The following is a 12,912-nucleotide window of genomic DNA, read 5'->3' on the forward strand; positions in this document are numbered from 1 at the left end:
GCACTCAGAGCTACGACAAGGCCATGGCATCAAACAAACCAATGCTACAAAAACATGACCCCCTTAGCGGAGGTCAGTAATAACTAATAATAAGTAATTAATAACATGGGTCTTGGCAAACCTCTGCCAAACAGCCGTGATTGAAACATGATTTTACCTTAAATAAAACTATTTTCTCTGTCATATCTCTTGTGTACAAAATAATTTCTCTTTAAGAACTGTGTGAAAAGGGACATGATTTGACCCATAAGATCTGCTTCTTATCATCATGTCAGTTTAATGAGCAAATGATTCTCCCACACATTTCATTAACTCTCCTGTTCAGAGTGCAGCTACCACAGCAGAAAACTCATGTCAGAATTCACCAGAAGTTGTGCCTGTTTTTAATGTAATTCTGGTAAAAAATAAAAAAAATGTTTTAAAAATTATCTACATGCAAAAATTTTGGTTTATCTACATTTATTATTTAGCCTGTACGTAGACGTAAATAATGTGCTTGCTGTCAAAGCCACGTTTCCGAGGCCACCTGAACGCAGCATTTTCGCAGCAGGAGACGAGGAGAAACAGAAATTCAGAGGACCGACGGCGTCTAGGAGAAGTTGAATGAATTGTAGTCAACCGAGGAATGGTTTTAAAGTTTAAACCTCGCAACTAAAGGTAGGTTTGTGTGTATTCTTTGACTTTTACTTTTGTTTTTCTTGTCAAAACACCAACTGCATTTGACTGATAGTGATTCTCTCTGCAGCAGCCGGAGGTGGTTTAAATGAACCGACAGCAGGAAGAGACTAAACATAAATATGCCGGCTAACAACAAACCTTCAGGTAAGATATTTCGGAACTATTATCAGACAACATAGAACTGTTTTTGTTGTAGATTTTGTTTTATTTGGGATTTACACATTAACCTTTATTGGACGGAGCATAAAATGTTTTGCAGGTTAGATTTTTTAGGTTTTGCTTCCATACTTTATTTTCTCCAAAAATCCAAGAGTTTTTTCCCCCACATGCATCTTCCCAATTTACTAGTGGTTATCAAACTTACTTCCTCTTAGACGATAAATGGGACACCTGCAAATCCAAAAGTCTGCACCATTTTATAGTTTTATGCTATAAGTGGAGAATTTGTTAAAGAGATTCTAGTGCTGTTTTTGTAGAAACTCCTTTACCCGCAGTAACTCTCAGTAGTTGTTTTCTGTATGACTTTATCAGTCATTCACATGGTTGTGGAGGACTTTTGATCCACTCCTATATTCAGCATTTTTAAAGTGTGCTGAAGTTTGCAGGCATGTGTTTCTGCTCAGCTCTCTTATGGTCCCACCACAACATCTCAGTCAAGTTGAAGTCTGGATTTTGATCGTACAGTTGCAGGACGTAGTTTTTTTTCTTTTTCAGTCATTCAGTTGTAGATTAGCTGCTGTGTTTGAGACCAGTCTGATCCAAGCTTCAGCTGCTGGACAGATGTCCACACATCTGACTCTAGAATCCTTTGGTCTACAGAGGAGTTCATGTTTGACTCAATGACTGCAAGCTGCCAAGATGGAGTGGCAGTGGCTCGGGAGGTAGGGGTTGGTCCTGTAACCGGAGGGTTGTCAGTTCGAGCCCCCGCCTCATCAGTCTCAGCTATTGTGTCCTTAGGCAAGACACTTCACCTGCCTTGTCTACTGGTGGTAGTCAGAGGGCTCGGTGGTGCCAGTGTAATGGCAGCCTCACTTCTGTTAGCCTAGCAGCTGTGGCTACAATGCAGCTCACCACCATCAGTGGATGAAAGTAGTGTGAAGCGCTTTGGGGTCCTTGGACTAGATCAAGTGCAAGCCATTATACCAAGATCCTGCAGCTGCAGAACAAACATAAATGTCTCTCACCACCATCCTTGACAGTTGGTATTAGGTGTTTGTGCTGAGTGTGAGTTTGGTTTTCACCAAACATAACACTGTGCATTGTGGGTAAACATCTCTACTTTGGTGTCATGTATCCAAAGCACCTTGTTCCAGAAGTCTTTTGGTTCATTCAGGTGAAACTTTACAAACCTCAGTCATCCTGCCATGTTCTTTTGAAATGTAACCCTTCCAAACAAGCCACACAGTATATTTCTAATTGTTGTCGTGAACTTTAACCTTTAACCTCCCAACTGAGGCCTGTAGAGTCTGAGTTGAAGATCTTGAGTCTTTTGTAATTTCTCTGAACATTGCACAGTCTGACCTTGGGGTGAATTCACTGGAAAGACTGGCAGCTGTCTTAAATGTTTTCCACTTGTGAATAATCTTCCTCTGTAAAATGATGGACTTGAAGTAGTTTGGAAATGACCTTTAACCCTCCCCAGACTGATGACCAGTGACAGTAGCTTCTCTAAGGTCATTGCTGATGTCCTTCCACTCTGGTTAACACACACCTGTACGCTCCAGAGCAGCAAACTGATAAAACTCTGACAATGATCAGTTAATCAATACACTCGATCAGCATCTCCTTTCCCTCCTAAATCTTATGTAAGGAACAAGAGTGGTCTTAGTTTGTCACAAAGCTTTTCCATTTGGGCTTCATTATTGTTTGATAAATAATGACATGATGGAATCTGTTGTATCTGTTGTGTGTTTTTGTTCAACTGAGATTAGATTAGAACAATTTTCAAACCTTTTAAAGACCAAATCATTTCTATCATGTTCAGGTGCAAAAACAAAACCACAGAAATGAAACAAAGTAGAGTTTCATTTTTTTTATGACTGGAAATAAATGACACAAAATAGTTTTTATGGTTTTAAAATTAAATGAAACATGATGGTTTTTGTTTGAACACTGTACACCTGTCTGTGTTGTTTATGATCAGTTTATGATCCACATTAACAGCATGAATGCAGTTTTGCCATTTTTATGTGTGTAACACAAATGCACAACCCAGTAACCTTTGCAGTGTTTTGCAAATAAATTAAATGTCTTGGTTTTTTTTCCAAGTTCAGTTTGTGTTTTACATGAATAAAAAGGAAAATATTTCAAAATTACATTTGCATTATCTAAACCTCCCAACACGTCTATCAGCAGATGAATACCACGGCTTGAACAACCGTGGAGCAACCTGCTACCTGAACAGTGTGCTGCAGGTGCTGTTCATGACTGAAGAGTTCAGAGAAGCTGTGAAAAGGTTTGTTGTTGTTGTTGTTTTAGCCATATGTGTTAAAGTAAGTTACTGTAGATTAAGTTTAAGGGGCACCTGTGTAATACACCTAATTTCCTTTTCTTTAGTTTTTCAGATGACAGTCCTGACACTGAGAAGGTTATTGATCCTCATCTTAAAGACTTGTTTCATGACTTACAGCGTGAGACTACACACACCAAAAAAATAATAAAGGCACTGAAGATTGACAGAGGTACAGTGTGTTAGCACTCAGGACAGTCTTTGTGTCTTTTGTCTTCTTTTTCTCCATTTAGGGATCTGCGCAGTGGATCATGTGTCTCCATCACACCCTGTCCCTAACATCCTCCTCTGTCACACCAACCCTCTGCATGTCCTCCTCTACATCCACTAACCTCCTCTGTGGTCTTCCTCTGGTCGTTCTCTCTGGCAGCTCCATACTCAACATCCTTTGTCCAATATATCCACTGTCCCTCTTCTACACATGTCCAACCCATCTCAGCCTCAAACTTTGTCTTCATCCTGCCCAGCCTGTCCCTCTGATGGACCCATTCCTAATCCTGTTACTTTTGGTCACTCTCAGTGAAAGTCTTAACATCTTCATCTCTGCCACCTCCAGCTCTGCCTCCTGTTTGTCTCTTAAACTCTCCACCTTCAGTACCTCTTCTCCTTGTAGCATCTCTGTTACACCTGTCTCCGTCTCATTCACACACATGAACTGTAAATCCCTTTATGCTCATTTTATAATGACATCAAACTGGAGCTTATTGCAGGTGATCATTTTGTGGGTTGAACAAATGTCTAGTTAACATTTGGTTTATATTTAAAACAAACAAAAAAGAACAAATACCATAACATCAACCAGAAATATGTTTTTAATGGGAATATTATCTTTATGAATCTTAGTGCAGTGATGTGATTACCATGGGTGCTTCAATTTTTGTTTCCCTGAATTTGCTCCCCCTTTTTATCACATCATCAGGCGCCCATGCTACAGATCAGTGCTGTCTGCAAACATCATGGTCCACTGACTTTGTTTTAATGACATTAATGCATTTGAAGTTAAGTTGATAAGTAAAGTAGAATACAGTAATTAAATATGAAAACCCTCTAATTATCATCAGGCTGGATGATTATCATATATAAACACAAACTATTGTTCTTCAATATTTATTACTTATTTTCTTGAAGAAACACAAATGAAGTGTGTTTTATATTTCAGTGTATGAACAACGTGATGCAGCAGAATACTTAGAGAAGATTTTAAGCCAGACCAGTTCCAAAGCAGCAGAGGTACAGACTTCATCAATATTACAAGAGAAACTTTAATTTGTTGAAAAAAAAAAATCCACTTTCTTCACATGTTTATGTTCATCTGTTTGTCCAGATCTTCCATGGACAGATGGTGCACAGGACCACCTGTTCTGTTTGTGAGACAGACACTGAGACAGGTGGACAGTTCTGGCATCTTCCCTTTGACCTGGTGGATTCTTCCAGTGGAAACTACAGCGTGGTGAGAATTTTATAAATCCCAGTTATTCCTTGATACTCTCTGTATTCTGAAGGTCTGATCTAGTAAAGCTTGTGTGATTTATTGAAAACTTTCTATTTAAAAATCCATTTTAAAGACTTTTTTAAAGACAATGTTCAGTTTTTCCTTGATGTAAACACTGATCTATTTTTCAGGAAGATGGCATTGAGAAACATTTCAAACCTTCATATTTTAATGGAGACAACCAGATGTACTGTGACAAATGTGATACCAAAGTTGATGCTTCTAGTGTGAGTAAATGCAAAATATTCCTCAGGTTTTAAAATGACCATACTAACATACTAATATTTTTGAATAAATCTGTATTTTTAAATCAGAAATATGTTATAAAGCATCATCCAGATGTTCTGATTCTGCTGCTGAAGAGGTTTGACTTCAGTTATCACTTCATGTCGTATGTCAAAATCAAGTGTGATGTTGATGTTCCCCACACCCTGAAGATACCAGAGGTATGTCTTTAGTATAGTTTAGAATTTGTTATAATCTCTGTTTTTTAATATTTGAGTCTGATAGCTAATGTTTTTCTCCTGCTGATCAGAATCAGACATATGAACTCTATGCGGTCGTGGATCATTTTGGGGATCTGAGAGGCGGACATTACACAGCAACCATCAAGTCCCAGGATGATGAAGACAGATGGTTCAGCTTTGATGACACCAGAGTCACATCGGTGAGACTTAGCAGCTTTTCTTCACTGTTGTTAAAGGTTGCTTCAAAACTACTGTAATTTAAAGGTAAATAATCCAAAAATACATAAATTTGTTAGTTTTTTGTTTGCCTTTTCTTTCCACAGCTCAGCAGTCCATTCACAGATGATAAGAACGTTGCAAAGTAAGTTTTCGAGGCTACTGAATAAAATTAATCTGCCTGGGTAATCGTTTCACTAAGGTTGTTGTTCAGTCCATTCTTCCATCAAATCATACTCCCAACATGTACCCAGCACTTGTCATTTAATACAAAGCGATGACTTTTTCACAATCAGTGGTTGATGTTTCATAGGGTACTAATCTGTTACATTTCCCTGAAATCCCACATGCAGAGGCAGCAGCTCCAGGGATTTATTTACATTATTACAGTTTGTTTACATTTGCTGACAGCTGATAAAAGATCCATCCTCCTCCTTCAGCAAAAAGAGAAACTTCTCCAAGACCTGTAGGCAAACACCTTCTTTTCATACCCAAAAAGTCAGAGTATAAATTGACCATAGCTGCAAAAATACGAATTGCTGGAAGTATAAATTGACCTGGAGCCACTTACTGGAAGTCAGAGCTAAATCTGTTTGTTCACATCTGGCATTCCAGCAGATCCCCTCACTGACAAACAGTGAAGGAGCTCTTTGATGGAGTGATGTCAGCTGCTCAGGAGGCTGTGATCATTCTTAGTTCAGAGGTTACCAAAGTAATGGACAGTGTTAGTTTCTTCAGCACAAAGTGGAAATCATGTTGTACTCTACCAGATCTGCCCTTTGTCACCAAATCTGTTTGTGGTGTTCGTGGACAGGAGGCTGATTTTATAAACATACTGGAAGCATTAAATTCAAAATAAGCTGATATTAAAATAGTAATATAAATATTTGACATGAATTAACAAATATTTTGAGGTCAGTTGAGAATAGGATTAATAGCTTTTGTTCTTTTATAGATTTGGCAGTGCCTATCTTCTGTTTTATAGAAAGAAAGGTAAGACTCAGTAAATTGATGTGTGACATAAATGAATGCATCAAACTGCTTGACATGGTGACTAAATATATATATTTTTTTACTGTCAACTTAATGCAGCAGATATTCAAGAAAAAAGGAAACGTAAGAGGAATGAGATACGGGATGACCTGGTACCAAAGAAGGCAAAACTAGACTTTTGTGCACGGTACAACACAGTGAAGGATACTGACATTGAAGACCAGGAAGACAATAAAAACCTGCTCTCAACTGAAATCTGGAAAAGATTGAAGGTTCCTGAACGTGAAGAACTAACAGTGACTAGAGAGAGTAGACCAGATGCTGATCATGATGTTCAACCTGGAGAAAGTAAAATATCAGCTGTACTTCCTAGACATGACAGACATGATGACATGAGTGATCCACCAGGAGGATTTATAGATGAAGAGACAGAAATAAAGAGAATAAAAAATGAGACAGAAAATTCTGACAGACATGAAAACATGACATCTAAAGATGCTGACCAGGAAGAAAACACAGATGAGAATGACATGAGGCAGGAAGAAGACACATATCTGATCTCTTCTAAAGAAATGAAAAAAATCAGTGTTCCTGAACAATCAGAACTAACTGTGGTTAATCAGACCAGACCAGATGTTTGTCATGATTTTAAACCTGGAAACAATGAAAAGGTGGTTTCTGCTGCTCATGACAGACAAGATGATATTAGTCATGCCCAGGGGAAATTATCAAGTGGAACTACAGAAGACAAACAGGAAGAACAGGAAGTCAAACATGAGACTGAAGACTTTAGTTGTTGCAAAGGAGGCATCACATCTAAAGATAGAACCACGAAAGACCTGGAAGACAACAGAGGTCTGCCCTCTACTGGAGATCAGACTGAACTGAAGGATCCTGATGAAGCTGACATTAATCTGACGACACCAGATGTGAAGATCAACCTAAAACCTGGAGACAGTGAGAGGTCTCCTTTACCTGCTGGTCATGATGAGATGAGCCCTGAACACAGAAAAATAATCTGTGTAACAACAGATGTGAGCAAAGAAACAAAAAACTCTAACGATCATGAACAGGTTATGAAAACAAAGGATGAAATCACTGATGATTGGGAAGAAAACAGAAATCTGCTCTCTAACACAATTTCTGCTCAGACTGAAGTGAAGAATCCTGAAAAATCAGAACAAACTGAGACTAAAGAGATGAGACCATTTGTTGATCATGATGTTCAACCTAGAAACAGTAAAATATCAGCTGTGCTTCCTGTACATGACAGACAGGATGACGTGAGTGATCCATACAGTCTAATAATGAATGTAACAACAGATAAAAATAAACAGACTGAAAACTCTGACAGTCATGAAGACATGACATCGAAGGATACTGACCAGGACAAAGACAGAGGACTGCCCTCTACTGGAGATCAGACTGAACTGGAGGATCAGGATGAAGCTGAACTAACAGAAGTTGATCCAACCAGACCAGGAGTTGGTCATGATTTTAAACCTGGAGACAGTGAAAAAGTTGTTTATACTATTTATGACAGATCAGATGATATTAGTGATGCCCAGGGGAGAATATCAGATGGAACTACAGACAACACACAGGAAGAACAGGGGGTCATACATGAGACGGAAAACTTCAGTTCTTACACAGAAAGCATCAAATCTAAGGATAGAAACACTAAAGACCTGGAAGACAACAGAGGTCTGCCCTCTACTGGAGATCAGACTGAAGTGAAGGATCCTGATGAAGCTGAGATTAATCTGATGACACCAGATGTGAAGATCAACGTAAAACCTGGAGACAGTGAGAGGTCTCCTTTACCTGCTGGTCATGATGAGGTGAGCCCTGAACACAGAAAAAGAATCAGTGTAACAACAGATGAGAGGAAACAGACAGAAAACTCTGACAGTCATGAACAGGTTATGAAAAGTAAGGGTGAAAACACTGATGATCGGGAAGAAAACAGAAACCTGCTCTCTACCGAAGTTTCTACTCAGACTGAAGACAAGAATCCTGAAAAATCAGAACAAACTGAGACTAAAGAGATGAGACCAGATGTTGATCATCATGTTCAACCTGGAAATATATCAGCTGTATCTGCTGGACATGACAGACAAAACAACACCAGTGGTCCACCAGGAAGATTTATAGATGAAAAGACAAAAGAAAAGGGAATAAAACATGAAACCGAAAACTCTGACATACATGCAGATGAAATCACAAGTATTAATACAGATACTGATGACCTAGAAGAAAAGATCTCTACTGAAGATCAGGATAAAATCAGGGATCCTGAAAATAAAAAACTCAAAGAGATGAGACAACCACTGAGTGAATTAACAGATAAAGACACAAAAGACATGAGAATAACACATGAGACAGAAAACTCTGACAGTCATGAAGACATGACATCTAAGGATGCTGACCAGGAAACAGTCAGAGGTCTGCCCTCTACTGGAGATCAGACTGAATTACAGGATCAGGATGAAGCTGAACTAACTGACACTGATCAGATGACACCAGATGTGAAGATCAACCTAAAACCTGAAGGCAGTGAGAGGTCTCCTTTACCTGCTGGTCATGATGAGGTGAGCCCTGAACACAGAAAAATAATCAGTGTAACAATAGATGAGAGCAAACAGACAGAATCAACACACAACTATGACAATAATGAACAGGAGATGACAACAATGGATGAAAACACTGATGATCAGGAAGAAACAGTAATCTGCTTTCTACCACCATTTCTACTCAGACTAATGCCCAGTATCCTGACAAATTGGAACAAACTAAGATCACCAAGACAAAACCAGGTATTGGTCGTGATGCCTGAGAACAGTGAAATATCAGCTGTATCTGGGGGACATGGCAATCAGGATGACATGAGTGATCCACACCAGTTAATAATGAACATACCAACAAATAAAAACAAACAGACAGAAAACTCTGACAGTCATGAAGACATGACATTGAAGGATACTGACCAGGACAAAGACAGAGGTCTGCCCTCTACTGGAGATCAGACTGAACTGAAGGATCCTGATGAAGCTGAACTAACTGTGGTTGATCAGACCAGACCAAATGTCAGTCATGATTTTAAACCTGGAGACAGTGAGACAGGTGTGTCTGCTGATCATGACAGACAAGAAGATATTAGTGAGGGGAGATTATCAGATGGAACTACAGACAACACACAGGGAGAAAAGGAGGTCAAACATGAGACGGAAAATTTTAGTTGTTGCAAAGAAGGCATCACATGTAAGGATGGAAACACTAAAGACCTGAAAGACAACAGAGGTCTGCCCTCTACTGGAGATCAGACTTACATGAAGGATCCTGATGAAGCTGAGATTAATCTGACGACACCAGATGAGAAGATCAACCTAAAACCTGAAGATAGTGAGAGGTCTCCTTTACCTGCTGGTCATGATGAGGTGAGCCATGAACACAGAAAAATAATCAGTGTAACAATAGATGAAAGCAAACAGACTGAAACAACACAAAACTTTGACAATCATGAACAGGAGATGACAACAAAGGATGAAAACACTGATGACCAGGAAGAAACTGAAACCTGCTCTCCACTGCAATTTCTACTCAGACTGACGTCCAGATTCCTGACAAATCTGAAAACAAGCTCTGGCAGTCATGAAGACATGATATCTAAAGATGGTGACCAGGAAAAAGACCAGAAACCAAATGCTGATCATAATGTTAAACCTGGAAACAGTGAAGTATCAGCTGTATCTGCTGGACATGACGGACAGGATGACATGAGTGATCCAGCAGGAAAATTTATAAATAAAGAGGGAGAAGAAAAGGGAATAAAACATGAGTTTGAAAACTGATAGTCATAGAAAAGACATGACAGGGAATAATACAGATACTGATGACCAAAAAGAAAAGCTCTCTACTGAAGGTCAGAATGAAATCAAGGCAAGTCCCATACTCAGTGAAAGATCTGTTGTGTGTGAGAGACAAGGTCAGGCTGATCCACAGGAGGTAATTATAGATGTAGAGACAGGAGGAAAGAGAATAAAACAAGAGGCAGAAAGCCCTGACCCTCATGAAGAAAACATGACATCGAACAACAATAAGCAAGAAAAAGTCAAAAATATGCTCCCAAGTGAGGATCAGAATGAAGTAGATCCTGATAAATCAGAACTAACTGAGTCTAAAGAAACTAAACCAGATGTTAATCCAGATGTTAAACCTGGAGACAGTAAAAAGTCAACTGAAGCTGTTGAAATCTACAAAAAAGGCACAATGAGTGATGAAGATGAGGTGTCTTTAAATGAAAACACTAAAGAGAAGATACCGGCCGGAATAAGGGTAGAACATGAGGTGGAAAACTCTGGGAGGTCTGAGCAAACTGTGAGAGTGAAGGAGGATGATGATGAGGAAGTAAACCAACATCTGCTCTCTGCTGGAGATCATGATGTTGAAAGGGGTGCTAAGGGAAGATGTTATAAAAGTTGTATTTAAATTGTGTATGTTATAAATTGTGGGGATTCTGTTTTTTGCTTTAATAAATTATTTTCTTCTTCATTCTGAACACCTGCTGTGAAGTGTCTGCATTGGGGATCTGTCTAAATCATATGTTGTAGCAGATGTTGCAGAACAAATGAAACAATAAAGATAAACTGGAGTTTTGAGGTCCAGCACATTGTTCTACAAACATAAAAGTCATTTTCAGGTAATACATTATAAAAATCTGTGCTAAAGATGACATTAAAAACAGTGTCAGCTGTTTGAGTTTTAACTTGCAGAGTGCTTCAAAACCAACTTACCATTACAGTATTCACTTCTGGACCATAATCTTTGGATGTTCAACATCTTCAACAACAAGCTAATGAAACTCACACAGTTGTCTTCCAAACTATTTATGACTAACAGGGTTTTAAGGAAGCCTGTAATATTTAATTATTTATATCACTGATCTGGTTTGTCCTTACTGACTGAGATTTGTGCCATTCTGGGTTCTGAAACATAACATCCCATCTACTGTTAAGGCATTGATGCTGTCCATGGTGCTGAAGTAGCAAACGATTCTAAATACACTATTTGTAATAATTTGTCCAGTTTTATTGTTCTATGCGGAAATGGAGTTTCAGTTCTCTAAGATCATAGACCAAAACTACATCAAGTCTCTTTTTCTGAAGCATTATTTCTAATCCACACAGGTATAGAGGTCTGTCTGGCGGCAATGTCACAGGAGTATGATGCTGACAAGCTTCTTGTTCTGATACATTCAGCATACGTCTTCAGACATACAAAACAGAAATCAACCTTGCATCGAAAACACCTGATCTGTTTACAGCCAGTTTGTTTATGCTCCAGCAGTGAGCCACAGGTGGGACAGGCTTGGATGGAGGGCCACTGCTTCATTCCCATCACAGACCCAATAGTTGTCTGCATTTATCAGCATTCTGGGTTATGGTTTTCACAAATGCTTCATTATGGTATGGCAGTACAGATAGTACATTTTGATGATGTATAAAAAATGTCAAGATTTCAACTGGATAAGTTCAATTAAATCGCACTGTGAATGGTTGAAGTAAATATATTTGAATAATTCCAAAAAAAAAAATTGCAACTGAGGCAAAATTTGCAGGACCCACATGTGATTATTTGTGAAGCATTGAGAATGGAGTGGAAAAAATGAGTAAAACTCACACACAAAATCATAGAAATACCTTTACATTTACAAGTCAGCCTCTGAACAGGCTCTAGTCCTGTAGTAAGATGATGATGATGATGATGATGATGATGATGATGAATATGATGATGATGATGATGATGATGATGATGGTGACGGAAGACACAACTGTCTAGCAGCTGAAGACACAAGTGGTAGAGATGTTTCTCAATGCAGGTAATCAACCTATTATTAGATAAAATAACTGCAGCACCTGAGACCTAAACCAGCTTAAACCATAAGTTGAAGTGCAGAGAAACCTGGGAGAACCAAATACTGACAGAAAAGAGGACCCTTGTTATGTGCTTTGGGCACATAATTATTTTTGCCTATTTTTTTTTTTAGATTTTGGTTTGTAGACTTTAGTTGACTGATTTTGATAAATATTTTTGGGCATGGATAAGTTCTTAATTTTGGTAATTAATTTGTGGCGCTGTGGGTCCGCCCATAAATAGGCTGGGTTTCGGGAGGTAAGGAAGCTGCTCTTCTGCTCGTTTCTGCTCGCTCTACCTCCACCACCGGGAATGCGTCCTGAAGCCAGTGCGCGCACGTCCCCAGCTGCGGCCTACCGAAGCTGACGTCTCCAACCTGCTATGCAGTAGTTTTGTTGGCTTTGTTTCTTTGTTTGTTTTTTCGTTATGATTTTGGCCTGGTGGGACCGGTTGTCCTATTTTCGATTCTTCATTTTCAGTAGATTCTTTTAGGGTTTAGTTTGGTACTAACAGGGGCTTCGACGGACCTGTATAGGGTTGGCCCCCTGTTGTACCATTTTGTTCTTTTTGATCGGCTCACCAGGTCCATCTTTTTGTTAATACTTTTGGGGTTTTGTTTGTTCTTTTTTTTTTGGACATGGGGG

At 39.0% G+C, this 12,912-nt stretch overlaps 1 protein-coding gene across 6 annotated transcripts; it reads left to right on the forward strand.

The window, feature by feature from the left end:
* The first annotated feature begins 427 nt into the window (after positions 1-427).
* On the forward strand, positions 428-10,364 carry LOC108245902 (dentin sialophosphoprotein). 6 transcript variants are annotated; one of them, XM_037976453.1, is made up of 13 exons: positions 428-657; positions 746-822; positions 3,031-3,133; positions 3,235-3,359; positions 4,347-4,417; positions 4,512-4,637; positions 4,811-4,906; positions 4,994-5,125; positions 5,215-5,346; positions 5,443-5,507; positions 6,318-6,355; positions 6,455-9,792; positions 9,883-10,364. In XM_037976453.1, the coding sequence occupies exons 2-13, from the start codon at positions 798-800 to the stop codon at positions 10,204-10,206; spliced, it is 4,575 nt and encodes a 1,524-aa protein (XP_037832381.1). In that variant the 5' UTR covers positions 428-657; positions 746-797; the 3' UTR covers positions 10,207-10,364. The 6 variants fall into 6 exon arrangements, with proteins under 6 accessions (XP_037832381.1, XP_037832380.1, XP_037832378.1 ...); XM_037976452.1 differs by having other exon boundaries at positions 432-657; positions 6,458-10,364; XM_037976450.1 differs by having other exon boundaries at positions 433-657; positions 6,455-10,364.
* Positions 10,365-12,912: the final 2,548 nt, after the last annotated feature.

The sequence above is a fragment of the Kryptolebias marmoratus genome, linkage group LG7 (genome assembly GCF_001649575.2).
Source record: "Kryptolebias marmoratus isolate JLee-2015 linkage group LG7, ASM164957v2, whole genome shotgun sequence".
NCBI classification, from domain to species: domain Eukaryota; kingdom Metazoa; phylum Chordata; class Actinopteri; order Cyprinodontiformes; family Rivulidae; genus Kryptolebias; species Kryptolebias marmoratus.

Excerpts from the sequence above, each read along its gene's own strand:
- LOC108245902 (XM_037976450.1), top strand. The coding sequence starts at position 798 with ATGCCGGCTAACAACAAACCTTCAG. Across the intron at positions 4,638-4,810 it reads CCAGTGGAAACTACAGCGTG|GAAGATGGCATTGAGAAACA; the intron begins GTGAGAATTTTA and ends TCTATTTTTCAG. Across the intron at positions 6,356-6,454 it reads TCTGTTTTATAGAAAGAAAG|CAGATATTCAAGAAAAAAGG; the intron begins GTAAGACTCAGT and ends AACTTAATGCAG.